The sequence below is a fragment of the Lactuca sativa genome, chromosome 6 (assembly GCF_002870075.4).
Source record: "Lactuca sativa cultivar Salinas chromosome 6, Lsat_Salinas_v11, whole genome shotgun sequence".
Taxonomy (NCBI): Eukaryota; Viridiplantae; Streptophyta; class Magnoliopsida; order Asterales; family Asteraceae; genus Lactuca; species Lactuca sativa.
Window position 1 is genome coordinate 9,687,105 of NC_056628.2, and position 19,823 is coordinate 9,706,927.

Below are 19,823 nucleotides of genomic sequence, written 5' to 3' on the forward strand. Positions count from 1 at the left end.
TTAATTTTGAAAAAAGTAAAAGGAACAAAGCCAAAGAAGAAGCAGCAGGCCAGCAAGAGTCGTCTATCTCCTTTTTCATCTCTTCCAATCTCTCATCTCCAAAACTCAGAAAAAAACCAGCTTCAATCAGTATACGCATTTCGTGGATCCACCTTCAAAGTTTGAAATTACAGTAGAATTAGAACGTAAACCCTATCCCTTAATGTTAATTTTAACAAAAATCTACTATTTCTGTTCAACAGTTTAGTCGGTGATCTTCTTAAGGTATGTTATCTCTTCCATGTCGCTTTATTAATTTTATTTGTTTTTGTATATGACTTCAAGTAGATCTGCGATGGAATGCTTTCGTATGGATTTATTTCATCAATTAGCTCAATTTATAAATTGGATTTGACTAGATTTTGGGTAATGCTGCTAGCATTTGATAAATGCGTTAGGGTTTTTGTGGGGTTGTAATTCTTTTTCGTACGTTTTATACATGAAATCGAGTTACTTTTCCTGAAATTTGAAATTGGGGGTCGAGAATAATGGAATTTAGAATTGCTTAACAATGTTGCCCAAACCCTTTTATGAAATTTGGGAAAAGTCTCATTTGATTGTTATCTTCTGGGTTTTACATATAATTTTAACAATTATTCGTACTTTCAGCACTATCTCCTAATATTCAAGGAAGCAAAAGTTGAGCTAGTTTGTAATGGATCTTCACCAAGATTCAAATGGAAGTGCAGACAGCCAATCAGATGGTTTAATCAATGGAAATGGCACATGTCTTCCTGCTGCTAAAGTGCCAGAATTGACAAAACTTAACAGTTTAGAGGTTAACAATCTACTGCTTTTCTTTTTTCCTTTTCATTAAACTGTAAAATCTACATTTTGCTCTAATTTATCTTCACCTTAATCCAAATTCAACTTCTATACACAGAATGCATCTTCTCGATCACTTTTTAAAATTGTTCACAAGATTCTTGATGACACCATTGACAACAAGAAAGAAGATGTACCGGATGTAAGTCAATTATTGGGTTCTAAATTCTGATAAATTACCATTTCTGTAAAACATTTCAATAAGTTCATCTTCTATCATGTAGAGAGTTGCCAGTGTATTAAAAAAGCTCATTCAAATGACCGAGCAACAAATTTCAAAGCAAGCAGAATATTTCAAGAAGGTAAAGCTTAAAGATTTTTTAGTAATATTCATATTTCACTTTAAACTTATATAATATTGTTTTTTTTTTGTGTGTTTATAGCAAAAGAATATATACAAGACACGTGAGGAGAAATACCAATTAAAATTTAAAGTGCTTGGATCTCTTGTTATTGGAGCTGCAGAAGAAAATGAGCTCATTAAGAACCAACTCCAGCTTATTAAGTCTGAGAAAAAGAAGATAGAAGACATAAAAAAACTTGAAGATGTAGAATTAATTAGGCTTAGACAAGAGAAAAATGAGTGTAATTTAGAGATTTCTAAATTAAAACAGGAAATAGAAATCACAAGGGATACATATGAGACTCGATATGTACAACTTGAAAAACATGGGATTGAAGTTGAATCTGAGCTGAAGAACAAGATAACAGACCTTGAAAATCTTCTTATTGGATCAAGAAAGAAGGTGAAAGAACTTGAAAAGTTCACAGAATCCAAGTTCTTAAGATGGAAAAAGAAAGAACGTGGCTACAAAAACTTCATGGATTTCCAATCTGGATCTTTAAAGGAATTAAGAATTGGTTCTGAATCCATTAAGCAAGAAGTTCTGAAGACACAACAGATTTACACCGAAGAAATTAATCAATTTGGTAAATTTTCATCTTTTACATCTATCTTTTCTCATAAATTAAACAACATTTGTTTTTACATCTTGTGTTTTTTAACATTTTGTGACTTTGAATAGGAATGAAGATTCAAGGGCTTGTAGATGCTGCGCAAAATTACCATACAGTCCTTACAGAAAACCGGAAGTTGTACAATGAAGTACAGGATTTGAAAGGTATTTAAAATGCATATAGAGATATAAACACAATGTGTCATTAACCATTATACAATTTTTACTAATTTCTTTTATTGTTTTTACAGGAAATATTAGGGTTTATTGTCGTATAAGACCATTTCTCAAGGGTCAAAGTCAAAAACAAACAACCATAGAGTATATTGGCGAAAATGGTGAATTAATTGTGACAAATCCTTCAAAACAAATCAAAGAAAGCCACCGACTCTTCAAATTCAATAAAGTTTTTAGCCCTTCAGCAACACAAGGTTTTTTTTTTTCCTTCTACCATTATCATTTTGTATTATATTATATACACAATAACACATTCTTATGACTTTTTTATAATTTTTTTTTTACAGAGGATGTATTTGTTGACACTCAACCACTCATTCGGTCGGTGTTAGATGGATACAATGTATGCATATTTGCATATGGTCAAACAGGGTCTGGGAAGACATATACTATGGTAATTATTAAATCTTTATGTTAATAAATTTAAATTTTATCATACAATATTCGACTTATTTTATAATTTTTTTTTCTAGACGGGGCCTAATGTGTCATCTCCAGAAGATTGGGGAGTAAATTATCGAGCTTTAAATGATTTATTTCATCTCTCTCAAACAAGAAGAAGCTCATTTGAATACGAAATCGGTGTTCAAATGGTGGAAATATATAATGAACAAGTTCGTGATCTGTTAACGAGTGACACTACTCAGAGAAGATATCCTTAAATTTGACTTTGACTTTGTAGTTTGACTTTTATTTAAAAGTTTTGACCTTGACTTTTCACACACTCGGGATATGGAACTCTACTCAACCGAATGGGTTAGCAGTGCCTGATGCCAGCATGCACCCAGTGACATCAACTGCAGATGTTTTGGAATTGATGAATTTAGGGTTAACAAATCGGGCTGTGGGGGCCACCGCTTTGAACGAAAGAAGCAGCCGGTCCCACAGGTGAGAATGGTTAATGATAATTTTTATTTTTATTTTTTTGAAGGGCAAATTGGAGTGAAGTACAGTGGTATTCCTTTCTTTTAACGGGTGTGTAAAACTTTTATGAGTCAGTGTGTTGACTGTTCATGTTCGTGGAGTTGACTTGGAGACAAATGGTGTCCTACGTGGCAACTTACATCTGGTTGACCTTGCGGGAAGTGAAAGGGTTGACCGGTCAGAAGCAACAGGAGACAGACTCCGTGAAGCTCAACACATCAACAAATCTTTATCCGCTTTAGGAGATGTCATTTTTGCCCTTGCCCAAAAAAGTCAACACGTCCCATACAGAAACAGCAAGTTGACTCAAGTCTTACAGAGCTCGTTGGGTGGACAGGCAAAAACTCTCATGTTTGTACAGCTGAATCCCGATGTGGAATCCTTTTCAGAAACTATCAGTACTCTCAAATTCGCCGAGAGAGTGTCGGGTGTCGAGTTGGGTGCAGCCCGTAGTAATAAAGACGCGAGGGGCGTTCGTGAGCTCATGGAACAGGTACCCAAAATCCCAAGGGTATTTTCGTCATTTCACATTACGTTAAGTAGTTTAACATGACACTTTTTTTTATTATTATATGTAGGTGAGTAATTTGAAAGACGCGTTGAGCAAGAAAGATGAGGAGATGGTGAGGTTACGGGGTGGGAAGACGACGAATGGGACGCCGCCACGTGGCGAGTGTTTGAGTGAAAGTAGTTCCCATAAAGATCTGAATGATGATGATGATGATATTGAGATATTGGGATTAGGGGAAGATGATTCAGAAGAGAGATTAAGTGATATTTCTGATGGTGGACTTTCAATGGGGACAGAGACTGATGGCTCACTCAGTAGTATTGTTGAGCTGACTCTTTTTCCCGGAGCTTCAAAACCGCCTGTTGAGAAGTGAGTCTGTCTCTTACCCAAATGTCTTTTTTACCCTTTAGGGGCAAATTCGTCTTTTTTGTAAATTCTTTTGTTTTGTTGTTTTTTTTTTCAGGCCGAATGTACCAGCTAAACTTCCGAGGCCCCCGCAAAAGGTGGCGGCTTCTTCTAGAAAACCGGTGCAGACAGGTTCTTCTTCATCTTCACAACGGCTTGCAGCAGCACCTTCTAGAACATCATTGACCAAGGGTTTGCCACGTGTCTCATTAAGTATGTACATCATCTTACTTAATTGATCATTCTTTTTTTTTTTTTTTTTGTGAAAATTGTTGCTAAATTGAATGATGTTTTCAGGTTCTAGTGGTAAAAAGTCAACTCCCGGAAGCTCTTCGGTCAAACCTGGTGTGAGAAGGTGAAGATTGATCTTCAATGGCATGACTGTTACGTAAGATAGATTAGCATTGACTGTATGTTATTCATGAACTTTGTGTTCATGGGAAAACAATTGTGGTTGTGAAAATTTAATATATGAAAACAGTGTTAGAGTGTTAGATCTAGGGGTAAAGAGGTCAAGATTTTCTTGATCGATTGTGGAAAGTGGATTATGTTATTCAAGATTTAGGGTTGATGATTATTGCTATGTGTTGTTTGATACTTTATTTTGTAGGTGTCCTATAAGAGTAAATGAGAGATAAGGATCATGGGGTGTCTTTTTATTTATTTGATATGAGTAGAAATAAAGATGGAAGTTACATAACAAAAATGAAGGAGAGATGAGGGAGGAAAGTACTATAAACGTTTATGACATCTTTTTCATTTTGATTATAGACAAAATTGCTTTAGAATTTTAGCAAATGGACCTACAAACTACAAAGGTATTGTCTTTGTACCGAAAGTATGCATGTTCTATTGGCTTTGTAAAAGTGGGTTGATTTTATTAAGATATTGATTTTTGTCGGTGGTGGTGATTAATGGACAATTGTGACGATCTTTTATGGTGGTGATCATGGTCACTTCTCATGTCTTCATGTTGTTATGGTAATAAAAGGATTATTGAAGATTTGAATACATAGTTCACCAAATATCTCCATAGGTGGTGGTTAGATAGATTTGAATACATGTCCAAACATGAGTATGATCATAACATACTCATGTCTCAGACATGTGTACATGTGGTTTTTTGATGAGGTTGTTTACTTTACATACACATGTTTATGTCCATAATTGCACTCATATTCACATATTTGACATTAACATTAATATATATGCTTTTGTAGTTTGGTCATATAATTTGATTTGATTACATGACCCGATGTGTGATCAAACCCAATTCTATGAAAATTGTTATTGGTTTTTCTGTCTAAAAATATGACATTTGAACACGACCATTCCTAACATATTTCGAAAAAAGTTCTTTCGAAAAATACACTAATTTTTAAATATATTTTTTCTACACTTTCAGATATAAAATTACAAACAAGTATTATCAAAATCAACATTGGAAAACAAATAGGTTAAACTATCGATATGCTCATGTAAATTTTGTACTAAACATCAACTCTAGAGTAACTTCTTCTACGTCATCTAAGATGTTTCTCTTTTACTAAATGCCCTCATCATATTTTTTGATTGATATTTATAGTCACATGTCTTACCAATAATACCTTATACATGCTTCTCGTCAACCTCTACTATTTGACTTTAAATAATTTTTTTTTGGAACGGTGAATTTTATAAAACTAACAAGAAGCTAGAAAAAAACAATTACATCAAAGTTGTAGCAGAAATATGATTATGAAGCCAAGAATTTCAGCTAATCTTGACTTTAATGTACCTATTATAAATCCAAAAAAATGACCTATAAACAACATCATCAAAAAGTAAAGATTTCCTAGGAGTAGCCGCTCCAAAAATCGAAGAATTTCTGAAATTCTAAATACACCAAAAGCAAACCAAAACCACTCCATTAAAGGCCTTTTGCTGACTTGGTCTCAAGGAGATAGAATTTGACCGCAAGATAAGAGACTCGACAGAAAGCTAGGTCGGAACTTGAAGATCCCACCAAACAGCAATACGTGACTATAAAACAATCAACTCGGCACAACCTGCGAAAATATAGTCAATTGTCTCCACACTGCGGGAACAAATGGGGCAGGTAATCGTAGGGGTGACAATTGATGACACAACACGACAAAAATACACGACACGAAATTGGGACGAAACTGAAATTTGAATTCATGTTCGTGTCGTGTTCGTATCAAGTATAAAAAACATGACGTCGTGTCGTGTTCAAAATCCAACACGAAATTGACACGATTTAGCATTTGTCAGTCGTGTTTTTCGTGTTTGTCGTGTTATGTATGATTAAGTATTAATTAAATTAATTAATTATTATATTATGTAATCTTTGTCGTGTCATGTCGTGTTTGTTGTTTTTTAATCGGTTCATTTTCGTGTTAGTTGAATAAAACACGACATCGTATCGTGTCGTGTTCGTGTTATAAAAAACATTGTCGTATCGTGTTGTTTCAGACAAAAACACGACACGATGATCCGATTTGCCATCCATAGGTAATCGAGTCCACCATAATATCCTTATGAGATAGACGCTCTCTAGTAGGGATGCTGAGAAGCATGATTCCAATCTTGTAATTTTATAAACCACTTCATAATATGGTTTGATAAGCATGATCATTATTTTTTTGAATCATGATAAAAGCATGTTGCAATCGAAAGAACACATGCTTATTGATAAATTTAGAGGTAAAAAAAGATAGAAAATATATATAAAAAAACATATTGTAAGTGTGTTATATGCCATATTTTTTAATATAAAGCATTCATAAATTACAAACTTGGTCTTTAAGCTTAAAACTAAAATAAGTTAGAATATTGTAAGTCACTTCCTACTTATAATAATTAAAAACATGTAAAAAAGTTGTCGGTTCTTACTGTCACAAAGACAATCTTTCTCACTTGCTTATAAAGTGAATCCAAAAAATTGGCACAAAATGAATTAACTAGCGTAAGTTCATATTACTATAGTCTTATCCAAATCTTAATGAAATTTGAAACTATTTAGAAAAACTCCACCACATAACAATGTCATATTATGATAACAATGACATGCATAAATATAAAGAGGAAAGAAGGAAAATTAAATGCCTAGAAACATTAAACAATCTAAATGATTTCCTTCTTTGTTCACAATCTAATCGAATATATTCATGACAAATTTTTGGGCTTGGAAAATATTAAAAAAAAGATTTTTATTTAGTTGTTGTCGTATGTTTGTATTGCCATTTAGTTATAATAAAATTATTTTCAAAGTGAAACCTTTAGGATCTTTGAAACAGTCCGAAAAAGATAATAAAATAATATGAATTATGTTTTTCTTCCATGAAAATTGTATTATCTGATTCATTTAACACACGAATTAAAAATAAATTTGGTACATGTTTGTCTAAGTTTGTAATTGCCGGTACTTGTTTATATTACTTTTGTATGCGATGGCTTATTGGTTTGATAAATAGGTTTGCTTAAAAGTACACTAGAACAATATAAAGAAAATCATAATTCAGAATTTGCAATGCTATAAAATAGTGACTATTACTTTTATTTTTAGGCTAACTTTATTATGTATTTTCAAATCAACAATTAAAAGTGTTAGACTGATGAGAGTGGACGCGGTAGGACCGCACCTCCGGTGCCACCTAGGCCGGAACCCCCCTCCCCTTTTATTCCTTATGGGCAAAGCCTTATTTATCTAGAGAGTCGGTTACATTATTGCAATCACATGATTACAAGACGACAAACTATATTTACATTTTAGAGCCTTAGACTATTATGGGTCATACACATTTTATGTCACATTACATTATTACTAACCGACAAACGCTTTATAATTATTATCCTACCGATACTTTTTTTATATAATTACAAATAATAATTACATTTCCTTCCACACGGAAATGATACGTGTCTTCAATAATGTCTTTGTTCGTCATGACTTGCATCCCAAAGCAGTCTTCCTAGCCGATCTATCAGATCCTATGACTTTATGGGATTATTTTATTCATGGATTTATCGATACCATCTATTTAGAATAATACGGCGATCCAAAATAATGGAATACAAGACCTAGGAACGAGCAAGGAAGATTTTTAGCCCCAACGACAAATGAACCTAGGGGCGGGGTATTTTCGGGGAGTAGCCCGCTTCCCATTACTCAATAGGGCAATTCCTCGCACATAATTAAAGGCACCAATCTACATTGCATCAGCGAACAATATTATGATACGTGTTGGTAGGATAATAATTATAAAGTGTTTGTCGTTTAGTAATAATGTAAGTACTGCTTTATTCCTTATGGGCAAAGCCTTATTTATAGCCTCTAAAAAGCCGGTTACATTTTAGACTATTACATTATTACAATCACATGATTGTAAGACGACAAACTATATTTACATTTTAGACCCTTAGACTATTATGGGTCTTACACACTTTATGTCACATTACATTATTACTAACCGACAAACACTTTATAATTATTATTCCCCCACCCACCCACCCACCGGTTTGGGTGCGGCTAGGGTCGCACTATGGTAGCAGACGGGAGCACTCATTAGGTGATTGTGATTGAATGACTTTCTTACCCTTTGGAACACAAACAATGGATTTTTTTATTTATAAAAAAAAACTCAAATGTGCTCCTTGGGTGTGATATGAAACCTCATTTTTGTGGTAAAGAATGAGATAGTGTTTACGTGGTGCTGCGGTTTCATGAGGGAACATGAAATCATTCCCTCCAGCCTTATAATTGAATTTTAATCCAAAAAAACTCTATGTTATAAACTTATAATTAATATAATAATCCAATTACATAAAATAAAGATTAACTTTTGATAAGCAAATTTTTATTTGATCATAAAATAATAAGTTTATAATAATATTTTTTATACGTAAGTTTTATTGATTTTTTAAAGGGATAATGACTTGAAAGGGTGACGAACTTTCGACTTTTATTACATTTAGTCACTAAACTTTTTTTCGTTATCTATTTGCCATTGAACTATTGAAATTGTTCACATTTTACCCTTATGACCGACTGTTACCGGTCATAAGGGTAAAATGTGAACAGTTTCAATAGTTCAATGACAAATAGATAACGAAAAAAAGTTTAGTGACTAAATATGAACAAAATCGAAAGTTTGTTTCCCTCTAAAAAGTTCAATGACTAAATGTGAACAAACTTTCTCTTGTATTATGTTTTAGCAAATTATTTGTTTTTGTTAAATTGTAGCAACATTTGTTGATGAAGAAATCTATGAAATAAAAAAAAAAAAAAAAAAAACAGAACCCTGAAAATATATTTAAAAAAAACAAAAAACCAAAACCGAAATAAAAAACCAATGGTTTGACATTTTCCAAAATAAAAAATCAAAATTTTCAATCTGATTTTGGTTTTACAAAAAAATGAATCATTCTCACTGATGTGAATTATGACCATTAGTTTGGCATGCGTAATTTGTGACATCCCATGAATATGTAGTTACAACATCGTCTGAACTCGTAATTCATAGTAAGGGGTTAGAGTATCATCGCATGAATACGTAGTTACAACATCTCCTGAACTCGTAATTCATCACCTACAGGTTATAGGCCTGCTGGTGTTTCCACTGAGTTGTCTAGAATAGTCCGTGGTCGCCATCTATACTCTGATAGATGACTACATCGCCACATTGTCGGTTAAGGTTATGGTATCTCCTTTCATCCTACATCACATATTCATCATCATCGATTTACCTAATTATCATCACCTATCTCTCATCATTTTATTTCATCACACACCAACTATTTCATCTACCCATGTTTCATCCGCAACATATTTGTAGATATAAAATAAATATACCGTTTAAATCTTTTAAAACATGTATAAAATCGTTCATCCAGCATAGACAACAAGTATTCAAATAATATGCATACATAGCACGTAATTTATATAAAATACTTCATATCTATGTGTAAGATGAAAATAACTATATATACCATAAAAATCCCATAAATGTTTCCTAACTTCGAACCCCAAGGTTTACTCTACTAAAGCTTCATATTCTCGGCTCTCTGGACCTAGAAGTGTCCAGATCTATCACACCAAAAAGCTCAAGATAGCTCTTCCTTTCACTCTACACACTCAAGCTCGCTAGGGTTCTCACTTATGGGAAAGGTAGTCGCAATTGAAGGTCATAAGTGCCTTTAAATATGGCTCGGGCCCAAAGATTTAGGGTTTCTGCCAACAACGCGGACTCGTCGAGTCCATTCATTAATCCGAGTCATCAGTCGCGACCTTACTCGACGAGTTGAGGCGTCAACTCGTCGAGTCTCTCTTCTTAACTCAAAAGAAAAATACTTAAATTATGATACCTGGAAATCCGGATGTTACATTTTGTTTTTTTATTTCATAGATTTCTTCATCAACAAATGTTGCTACAATTAAACAAAAATAAATAATTTGCTAAAACATAATACAATAGGAAGTTTGTTCACATTTAGTCATTGAACTTTTTAGAGGGAAACGAACTTTCGATTTTGTTCACATTTAGTCACTAAACTTTTTTTCGTTATCTATTTGCCACTAAACTATTGAAACTGTTCACATTTTACCCTTATGACCGGTAACAGCCGGTCATAAGGGTAAAATATGAACAATTTCAATAGTTCAATGACAAATAGATAATGAAAAAAAGTTTAGTGACTAAATGTGACAAAAGTCGAAAGTTCGTTACCCTTTCAAGTCATTATCCCTTCTTTAAACCCTTAATTTTGGACTTAAATTGTTAGCCTCGATGGTATGGTCTAAAAAAACATATTAATATATTCTTTTAAATTGAAGTATATATATATGTTCATTCATCCAGAAAATATTAATTTAAATGTATTTATATAATGCTAAACATAAAATACTTTTAAGTAAATATTTTAATCAACTTAGAAGTAGAATAGAATATTATATATTTCCAACTGTAATATAAGCAAACTGTATATAACATATTTTTTTAATAATGTTCATTTTAGAGTACGTATTTTGAAATTGTATATGCAAAAATTGTATAGAAAATATTTTTTTAATAATAAGCTCAATCTCATTACTAAATAAAGGACCTATTTATCTAAAAAACAGTTGCCAGAAAAAATAGGCAAAAATGTTTTTTTTTTCTTTTTCTTTTAAGTTGGATGGAAAGATACTTGTAACTTGTGTGATCTGATAGATTCGTTACCCCTATTATAGATTTCATTGCATATAAAACCTCCACTAAACCCTCACTCCTTTGAAATTAGCTTTACAGAAAATGAATCCAACAACGTTAAGCCCTATGCTTCTTTCTTTATCGCAATCCAACAATCCATCCAGGTTTCTAATTTTTTCTTACGCTTGTTCGAATTATTCGTAAATTTTTATTGTGTGGGATTATTGCACAAATCTAGTAGAACTGTAGAAATAGCGCACAAGACCTGGATATTATATAACCATTGATAGGAACTTGTATACGCTTTCTTGTTGTTTAGAAATTGAGAACCGTTTGCTTCGATAAATTCATGTCAGTAGTACCTGGATTTGGTTTATCTATTAATTTGATGTGATTTCAATCTGCATTTTCCTTTTTGTGGTTTTGGTGATTTCGGTATTGCCTAGGGTTGACTTGCTTTGGTTGATCAAGTACTACATATTATGAACTCGAATATGATTCTGTTCTTAGACTCATTGATGTTTTTTTAGCTTGTCGTGACTCAAAATCAGTGATTTCAATGGGCAATACACAAAAGGATTCAAATTTAAGACCCATAGGTTATATTCTGAGCAAGTTTTTTAATAAGGTTACCATGATGTGATTGATTTTGCAGTTGTATTGCTACTTCTCCACCTGCAATCTTTCTTCTCAAAGGGAATTCTTGAATTGTATGAATCACATCAATGACTGGGGGTTCTCAATCTCGTACAAGTGACAAACCTTCAATCAACTATAGATATAATCCTCATGGAGGACCTTTTTTTGACCTTGTGGATGTTACTCGTGAAGATTATGCTCCCAGTTCCCATGATAGCAGGAAACAACCTTCTCAAAAAGCTGAATCCAGGTCATCATCCATCGTCAGCACTACTGATCTCATATCAGGAGCTGGCCAATTATGGAATTTTGCCACCTCATCTCTTCCTGTTTTACGCCATAGAACATCAACACAGAACAATGATAACCTTCAAAAAGCAAACACATTTTATTATCCAGCAGAAGAAGGGAATGTGATTGCATCTATTCCCTCTGAAACTCAGAATGTCTCTATCAATCTTAAAGCTAAAACTCATGTTTCACCTACAGTAGATGTGCAAAAAGACCTGGATTCTTTACATGTAGCCAAAAAACTCTCTTCTTTTGATTGTTTCAGTGATTCTCACAATTTCTACCACCTTTTGAGATCCTGCAAAGAAAAAAGGGTTTCTAGTGTAATGATCTCATATGAATTCCAAAATGTATATGGATGGATGACTGACATACAGCTTTCAGGAGCAACCTATAAGAAAAGAACCGATTACTGCTCTAATGCTGGAGAAATAAATGGTGTTGAAACAATCAATCCAGATGATGCTACTAGACTTAATGATGTGACTACATCACATGAAAATACAAACAATATGATCAAAAGTAGTGCAAGTGTTATTTCTCTGTGCTCAGATTATCTTCTTCATCCTATAGAAGAGAAAGAGAATGAGTCAAGTGAGATGAGAGAGGGACAAGATAGTAAATTTATCAACCAGGAAGTTTGTACATCAACATCATATAAACCACAACATGGAGTTGCAAAACAAGAGCATGCTTTTGCTGGAGCATTTGCTGGAATATTTGTTAGCCTGTGTCTGCACCCCATGGATACAGTGAAGACTGTCATTCAGTCATGTCCTAGAGATCAAAGATCCATTCCATATATTAGCAAGTCAATAATATCTGAAAGAGGTATTATGCACTCTTACTCTGTTGTTATTGAAGGAATTTCATTAAAACTGATTCTAATCTTGTTTTTTTGCAGGTTTATCAGGACTTTATCGCGGAATCACAAGCAATATTGCTTCTTCAGCACCTATTTCTGCAATTTACACTTTCAGTTATGAATCAGTAAAGGGGGCTTTGCTTCCCCTTTTTGCCAAGGTGAAAAGGGTTTTCTTGTGTTTTCTTCCATATATTTTAGAATTAGTTTTCTTGATGCTTTGTTTTACAAATTTCAGGAGCATCAATCATTGGCTCATTGCATAGCCGGAGGCTGTGCAAGTGTTGCCACATCATTTGTTTTTACTCCAAGTGAGCGAATAAAGCAGCAGATGCAAGTTGGCTCACATTATCACAGCTGTTGGTATGAATATGAATATGATCCTATTTTTTTTTTTTTAATAACTTTTGACTTTTCTGGTCAACTAACTGATTTTGTAATTTTATAATCACAGGAATGCTTTTTCGGGGATTGTTGGGAAGGGTGGCTTTTCATCATTATACAATGGGTGGGGAGCTGTACTTTGTAGGAATGTTCCTCATTCTATTATCAAGGTTAGATTAGATTAGATATAATAATCCAACTTAAATTTTTGTGTGTAAAATCTAACAAAGTTTTCATATTTATTATTTTAGTTCTATACATACGAGAGTTTGAAAAAGATGATGTCTTTGCATCAAGCACATGCTCAACCAACCACAACATCAACGGTTTGTTTTTTGATCTTCAAGTTTTTTAGGTAATAGAATGTGATTAGTAATTAGTTATTAATACTCTTTTTTTTTTTTTATAGCTATTATGTGGAGGAATAGCTGGATCTACTGCTGCTTTATTTACAACTCCTTTTGATGTGGTGAAGACAAGATTGCAGACACAGGTTTGTTTGTGTTTACTTTTTAACATTTTTCATTTGTGAATAAACAAAAGATTTGAATAAATAAAAGATACTCATATGAATAAATTTTGTGTAGATACCTGGATCTGTAAACCGTTATCATGGTGTTTTTGACACTCTTAAAGACATAGCCCAACATGAAGGACCCAAGGGTCTATATAGGTAATAAATTCACTTTCAAGAAATAAATTTATTATTGTTTTTTTTTTTTTTTTTTTCTGAAAATGGATGGATGGATGGAATCAGGGGGTTGACTCCAAGACTGGCCATGTACATGACTCAGGGAGCACTATTTTTTGCATCTTATGAGTCCTTTAAAAGGTTATTTTCTTTGGAAGCTGAACCTAGACCTATTCGGCTCAAATCTTCATCATAAAAAGTAAAAACCAAATAGCTTGTTTTTGTTGATTATTGAAGCATTTTTGAGGGGAAACAAATCAATTGATTCTTGTGAAGATGGATGGATATGATTGTTTTGATTCTTTTTAGTTTAGGTGTCATATGATATTAGAGTGCAAAATTCATGTAAAGAGAAGGATACTATCATATACTACTAGAGAAGATAAGATGTGTGAGGATCGAGGGAGGAAAGGAAAGGAAACTATTCTTTTTGTAGAATGTCGCTGAAATTAGTTGCCTATTTTTTCAAGTGCATATTATTTATTATTACACACATATATAATGAGATATGATTCAAATGTTTTCCCACTTGCTACTTCATACATATTCACCAACACACACACACACACAAAAAAAAAAAAAAAAATGATCTAATAGTTCCTAAATGACCCCATCAATTATACGTCAGCTACATTCATAAATCCAAAGAACACCCAAGTTTGATATTCTAAAAAGATAAAACAGATAAGGTAAGAATATATAAAAATCATAAAATTAGAAATAACTTGTACTTGCTTCCACACTTAACTCACTCAAATAGTCAAGTAAGGGTATCAAATCTTGTATTTTCTATCTGACATAACACAATATTTTTTTATATGACACGAAATGATATTATATTATTTTTAACTTAAACGAAAACGACTCAATTAAAACACGGTCAACACAATAAAAATAACATAAAATAACTACAATTTTATCTAATTCATACTTAATCATACAAGACAAACACTAAAAGAACATGTTAATACTGTGTTGAATTTTAAACACCAACATGATGTCTTGTTTTTTGTACATGACACGAACAAAAATTCGAATTTCAATTTCTTTTCATGTTGTGTCTCTATAGTTAAATGAGCTTCATGCAAGTAGAAATCTCATAATTGTGAAGCTTATGCTAAAGAGATTTTCATCGGTATAAATGGTCCTCAAGTATTCTCGTAAAATCTTCAATGTGATTCTACATTGGTTTATAATCTAAGTTTTTCTAATAGAACCATTCAAACACGCATCCAACTAGATTTGAACCACCAACCTTTGGCTTTGACTGATGGACACATATCCGTCAACTCTCCTGATACTGCTAAGCCAAAGGTCATTTGGTGGTTCATAATCTAAGTTATTTTAGACGTTATAATTAACATTTTGCCCTTGGCAAAAATATAGTCTTAGTCGTAATTAGTGCAACATTAAACACCATTTAATGCCAGAAAGGCTTGACTCTTTCTTTTTGCAAACAAGTATCTAGTATTTCGGCCTCAGCCTTGAAATGGAGTTACTGACTTGAGTTGGCATATCATAAAGTTAACAAGTTTTTATGCCATGATATCTATCTATCAAGAGCGGAAAATACCTTGGAGGATTCGTAAACAATAACTTAAGATGTATGAAGATCAAAATTCAAAAGTTGCTATCTTTTATTGCTATGCTTGTTTTGAAGTTAAGTTTCTTGAAATAAAGAAGCCACCCGCATTTGCAAACTTCCAATAACTTTCTGTTCAACAAGAAAGGAATGCACATTCTTTTGTATAACAGACCAACTTATTATTTATCATTCCAGAGATACAAATATTCCTCCATATCTTACTACACCACCTTCATATAACTTACAAAACTAAAACTAAATTTTTTTTTTTTTTATAAAAAATCCTCTTTCCCCGTGCCTTCTTAAAAGAACCAACAATATAAACAATTTTGTTTTCCCCCTCAAATTGTTCCTAACAAACTAAACCTATCTAAAGATTATGTAGGCTTCATCCATCATTCATGCACGAGACATTGGAGAAAACGGTGGATTAACTACAAAAGTAGGTGGAATTTCATCAACATTCTTACTTGATTTCCCTTTTTGCCCTTCTGCCACAGCCTCCATCAAGTGTTTGACTTCCTCCTCAATAAAAACCCTCAAAGAATCACATTTCAAAATCTTCCTCTTCACATCTCCTCCACATGCAACAATGGAAGCTTCTGTTCCATGCAACATACCAACACATATGGAGAATGCTTGTAGTGAACTTAACTGTGCATGAAAGTCAACCACATATTGTCCCTCTTCGGTCAACTTCATGGTCAAACCTGGCATCTTCTCTTTACTCCCCTGTATAAATAATAACATCATTATAAGTTTTTATACTCTATAACTTCTAATAATAATAAAGTAAAAAGCTTTACCTTGAAGAAAATCTCCACATCTGTTTTCACGTGATGATTGCCAAAAACAACAAGGGGACACCCCATGTCCCACCCTCCACAATCACAACCTCCACCCATTCGCCACCTGTCAAGTAATCGGGAGGCCCCACCACGAGCTTCACCTTCGCCACCTGGCAATGGCAAACCATGGTTACCTGAAGGGATCACCACATTAACTCTTGTTGGGGTTGAAGTTTCAACAACATCATGATTTCTCATATCCCCTTCTTTGTGTTTCAATGGAAACTGTAAAACAATGGCTGCAGTTTCAAGATCCGGATGTAAATCTTTCACAGGCCATGGATTTGAATTTGAAGAATTAATGTTGTTGACTCTTTCTTGGTCAATTTGGGTTTCTTTTGGGCGTGTAAGATCATATAACACAAATTCTGTGAGCATGGAGTTATTGAAAGCTCCTGGATTTATCAATTCTGTACATAAATAACAAGAAACTTGCATCTGAGCCATCATTAAAAACTCTTTACTTCCATTTCTATGATGATCTTTAGATGATCCATGTCCACTGACATTACTCGATCTTCTGTTTTGAGCCATGTGAAAAGTATACACCCAATTAAATCCATCTCCCATATTCCATGTTTTTGCAACCCAAACATCATGTGGATTCTTTACAGAAAACTCAAAATATGGCATCCCATTCTTGTTTCTCACCTTAAGAATCCCACTCAAGTGAGCAGCTGAAGAAGAAAAAGAAGAAGATGATGATAGGATTGAGCTACAAGAATCTTTTTTCTTACCCTCATCAGTGTTTGAGAAATCATTTAGCAATGATTTTCTCAAAGTAGTCTTTCTTGATGATGTCGCTTCATTCGGTTCTTCGATCTTGTGAGACTTTGACTTTGTGAAGGGGTCAAACATCTTTCTGAAAGGACTGAAACGAGTCTTTGATGAGGAAGAAGAATCGGTTTCTGATTTGGTGGGAGATTGGGGGATTGATAATCTTGAAGATAGAGATTTGTGTAAAGGGATTGAAATGGAAAGATTCTCCTTGTTGACTGAATTGACTGAATTATTATTAGTATCCTCATCTGAACCACATAAGGAATCAACTATTATCTCAGATGAAAATGGAATATCACTTTTTCTTGAAACTTCAATCTTCTTTCTCCCTTCACTGAGTCTATTCATTTTGCTTGATTCTATGGAGCTTTGATACACAGAACCTCTTCTTGGCGCTTCTTCATCAACTTGTAACCTAATTGAAGGAGCAGTTCTACAGGATGCACTTCGGTATCGATTGAAGGTTATTTCTGTAAATTCCTTGTTTTGACTCAAGGATGATGATACTTCATTTCTGAACTTGGGTTTAGGTTTCTTTCTAACCTTTCTCTTTTCAAGATTTGAATGATGATGATGAGGAGAAGGAAGAACAGTCTTGGGACTTGCATCCACTACACAGTACTTTTCAAAATCCAGCTCTAAATCTTGACCCATTTATAATAAGATCTGCAGCCTTTAATCAGTAGAACACAACGGTTAAGTTTATTCAGAAAAACATAAAGAATTAAAAGCAAGAAACAGTAAAGAGTTTTGAATATAATAGTGTCATGAAAAGGATTCACGTTTACCCCATCTTTCACGAATCTCATTATACAGTTAGTTACAGTGATTAATCTTTGATCTCACCAAAAGCAAAAGCCGGAGTTAATTTCTAACTTGAGAGACAAGTTCAGTTGACAGAATATTTGAGCCCTAATTAATTGTACAAACGCTATACAAAAATCAAAACAAGCACTCAAGATATCTCTTTGAAGCAAAGTATCAAACAGGTGGAGGACATAGTGATAATGATAAAGAAACAAGATGATTAAAAAGTAATATAATTGCAATTATATACATACGCTTGCATTGCAGGCCAAACAAAGCACCAATGATTGTTGGGAGATCTGGCACTACTACCCCACCACCACCCACCAGATCTTGATAAAGTGAACCCTAAGTATCCGAAAACACAACACAAGTTATAAAATCATAGCTTCCATCAGCTTCAACCTCTTGTGTAAATGCTAATTTGCTTATATTCACTAATTCAGGTAAGGTCTTGAAAGAGAAAACCCAACAGATCTTTAGACCCTATTTTCCATTATTCTCCCGATCCTTAAGTTCTTAACACTACACATTTTCACCAACTCAAGAAAGATCTCGAAGAGCAAATCACAATGTAGATAAATTAGGAGCGGGGTGTGATGAGAAAGGGAGCAAACAATATGAATACTAATCAAACAAACAACACAAAAGCAAAAGGTGAACTGTGGAGAGTGAGAGAGGGAGAGAGAGAGTGAGAGAGGAGAGAGAAAGCATGCCTTGGAGTGAGAGAGCTGCTATTGCTACTAATGATAGGGTTTTCTCTCTCTATGAATAATCTGTATACGTGTAACTGTACGTATATGTATGTATGTATATGATCTACCAGTCTCTCTCATGGTTCCACAATAAGACACAGAGAAGGAGAGACATAGAGCTGCCATGGTTTGTGGTGATGTCTGCTAAAAGCATCTTCTTTCCTTTGACCCATTTTGCAATTCCTTTTTAATTTCGACTAAAAAATCACTTTACTTCCCTTTAAATTGATGGTGTTACAGTTTAACCCCTGTGATTTTACGGAACACTTGAACAATGTTAGATAAAATTTGATTTGAACTATATAAGTTTTTTTTTTTCTTACTTATTCTACTTTTATTTATATAATCAAATTAATATTTCTTTCTATTACTTTACATTTCTAAAGTACAAATGTAATAAAAATATTATATTGTTATGTAGGAAATATATATTTGGTTTGATTCTTTTCTTTCGTGCTATTCCAATTTTATTATGTCTATAATTATCAATTGTCATACATGTCTAGTTATTGGTTTTTTTTTTTTTTTTTTATAAATTTATGTAAATAGTCTTTGTTTTATATAAAGTTATAGGTTTAGTATTTAATTTATTTCTTAATAAAGATGGTATATATATTTTTAATTTCTTGTGTGGTTGGTCCATGACCCATGTAAAATATATATTCGATTATTTTTATTATTTTTTATCTTTTATTTTTTAAGTTTAATCTATATTAGTCTTAAGTTATATGAATAAACTAACATAAACCTTAACCCCCCCAATTTCCACTCGAACCCTCCATCGCTAAACATACCACCATTCCCATTTTTGTCGTTGTTCTTCCCTTTCTCACTCATGTGTGGATCGTCACCCTTCGTCTTTGTTGACGCTTTTGCTCTCCCGATGAAGATTGAGGTATGGAAACTATGATTTTTGTTTGTAGAGAGAAGATGATAGCGATGTTGGAGGTTTTTCCCCTTCTGCCTCATTTAATTTATCAGGCAACGTGCACATATGTGATGTTATTTTCCTTCTTTAATGTTATCGATGATGCACAATTCAATCTCAAACCTACAAAAAGAATATGGATACAAAACACATACACACAAAGAGG

General features: G+C 33.3%; 3 protein-coding genes across 6 annotated transcripts; 2 read left to right on the plus strand and 1 right to left on the minus strand.

Moving 5' to 3' along the window:
- Nucleotides 1-4,474, plus strand: LOC111900376 (kinesin-like protein KIN-14J). The gene is made up of 14 exons (XM_023896260.3): nt 1-264; nt 649-817; nt 923-1,006; nt 1,089-1,166; nt 1,248-1,794; nt 1,890-1,985; nt 2,072-2,251; nt 2,345-2,451; nt 2,531-2,709; nt 2,781-2,945; nt 3,057-3,474; nt 3,560-3,861; nt 3,956-4,110; nt 4,195-4,474. Exons 2-14 carry the CDS (start codon nt 695-697, stop codon nt 4,254-4,256), a joined length of 2,496 nt encoding a protein of 831 aa, XP_023752028.1. The 5' UTR covers nt 1-264; nt 649-694; the 3' UTR covers nt 4,257-4,474.
- Nucleotides 4,475-11,085: 6,611 nt separating this feature from the next.
- Nucleotides 11,086-14,423, plus strand: LOC111900377 (adenine nucleotide transporter BT1, chloroplastic/mitochondrial). Its single transcript, XM_023896261.3, has 9 exons — nt 11,086-11,251; nt 11,743-12,848; nt 12,922-13,040; nt 13,118-13,242; nt 13,334-13,433; nt 13,515-13,589; nt 13,673-13,756; nt 13,851-13,936; nt 14,021-14,423. The coding sequence occupies exons 2-9, from the start codon at nt 11,813-11,815 to the stop codon at nt 14,148-14,150; spliced, it is 1,755 nt and encodes a 584-aa protein (XP_023752029.1). The 5' UTR covers nt 11,086-11,251; nt 11,743-11,812; the 3' UTR covers nt 14,151-14,423.
- Nucleotides 14,424-15,693: 1,270 nt separating this feature from the next.
- Nucleotides 15,694-18,866, minus strand: LOC111900378 (uncharacterized). 4 transcript variants are annotated; one of them, XM_023896265.3, is made up of 3 exons: nt 18,691-18,866; nt 16,346-17,840; nt 15,694-16,271 (listed from the first exon to the last, which is right to left on the minus strand). In XM_023896265.3, exons 2-3 carry the CDS (start codon nt 17,819-17,821, stop codon nt 15,939-15,941), a joined length of 1,809 nt encoding a protein of 602 aa, XP_023752033.1. In that variant the 5' UTR covers nt 17,822-17,840; nt 18,691-18,866; the 3' UTR covers nt 15,694-15,938. The 4 variants fall into 4 exon arrangements, with proteins under 4 accessions (XP_023752033.1, XP_023752031.1, XP_023752030.1 ...); XM_023896263.3 differs by lacking the exon at nt 18,691-18,866 and adding an exon at nt 18,229-18,684 and having other exon boundaries at nt 16,346-17,833; XM_023896262.3 differs by lacking the exon at nt 18,691-18,866 and adding an exon at nt 18,229-18,684.
- Between the last annotated feature and the right edge of the window lie 957 nt (nt 18,867-19,823).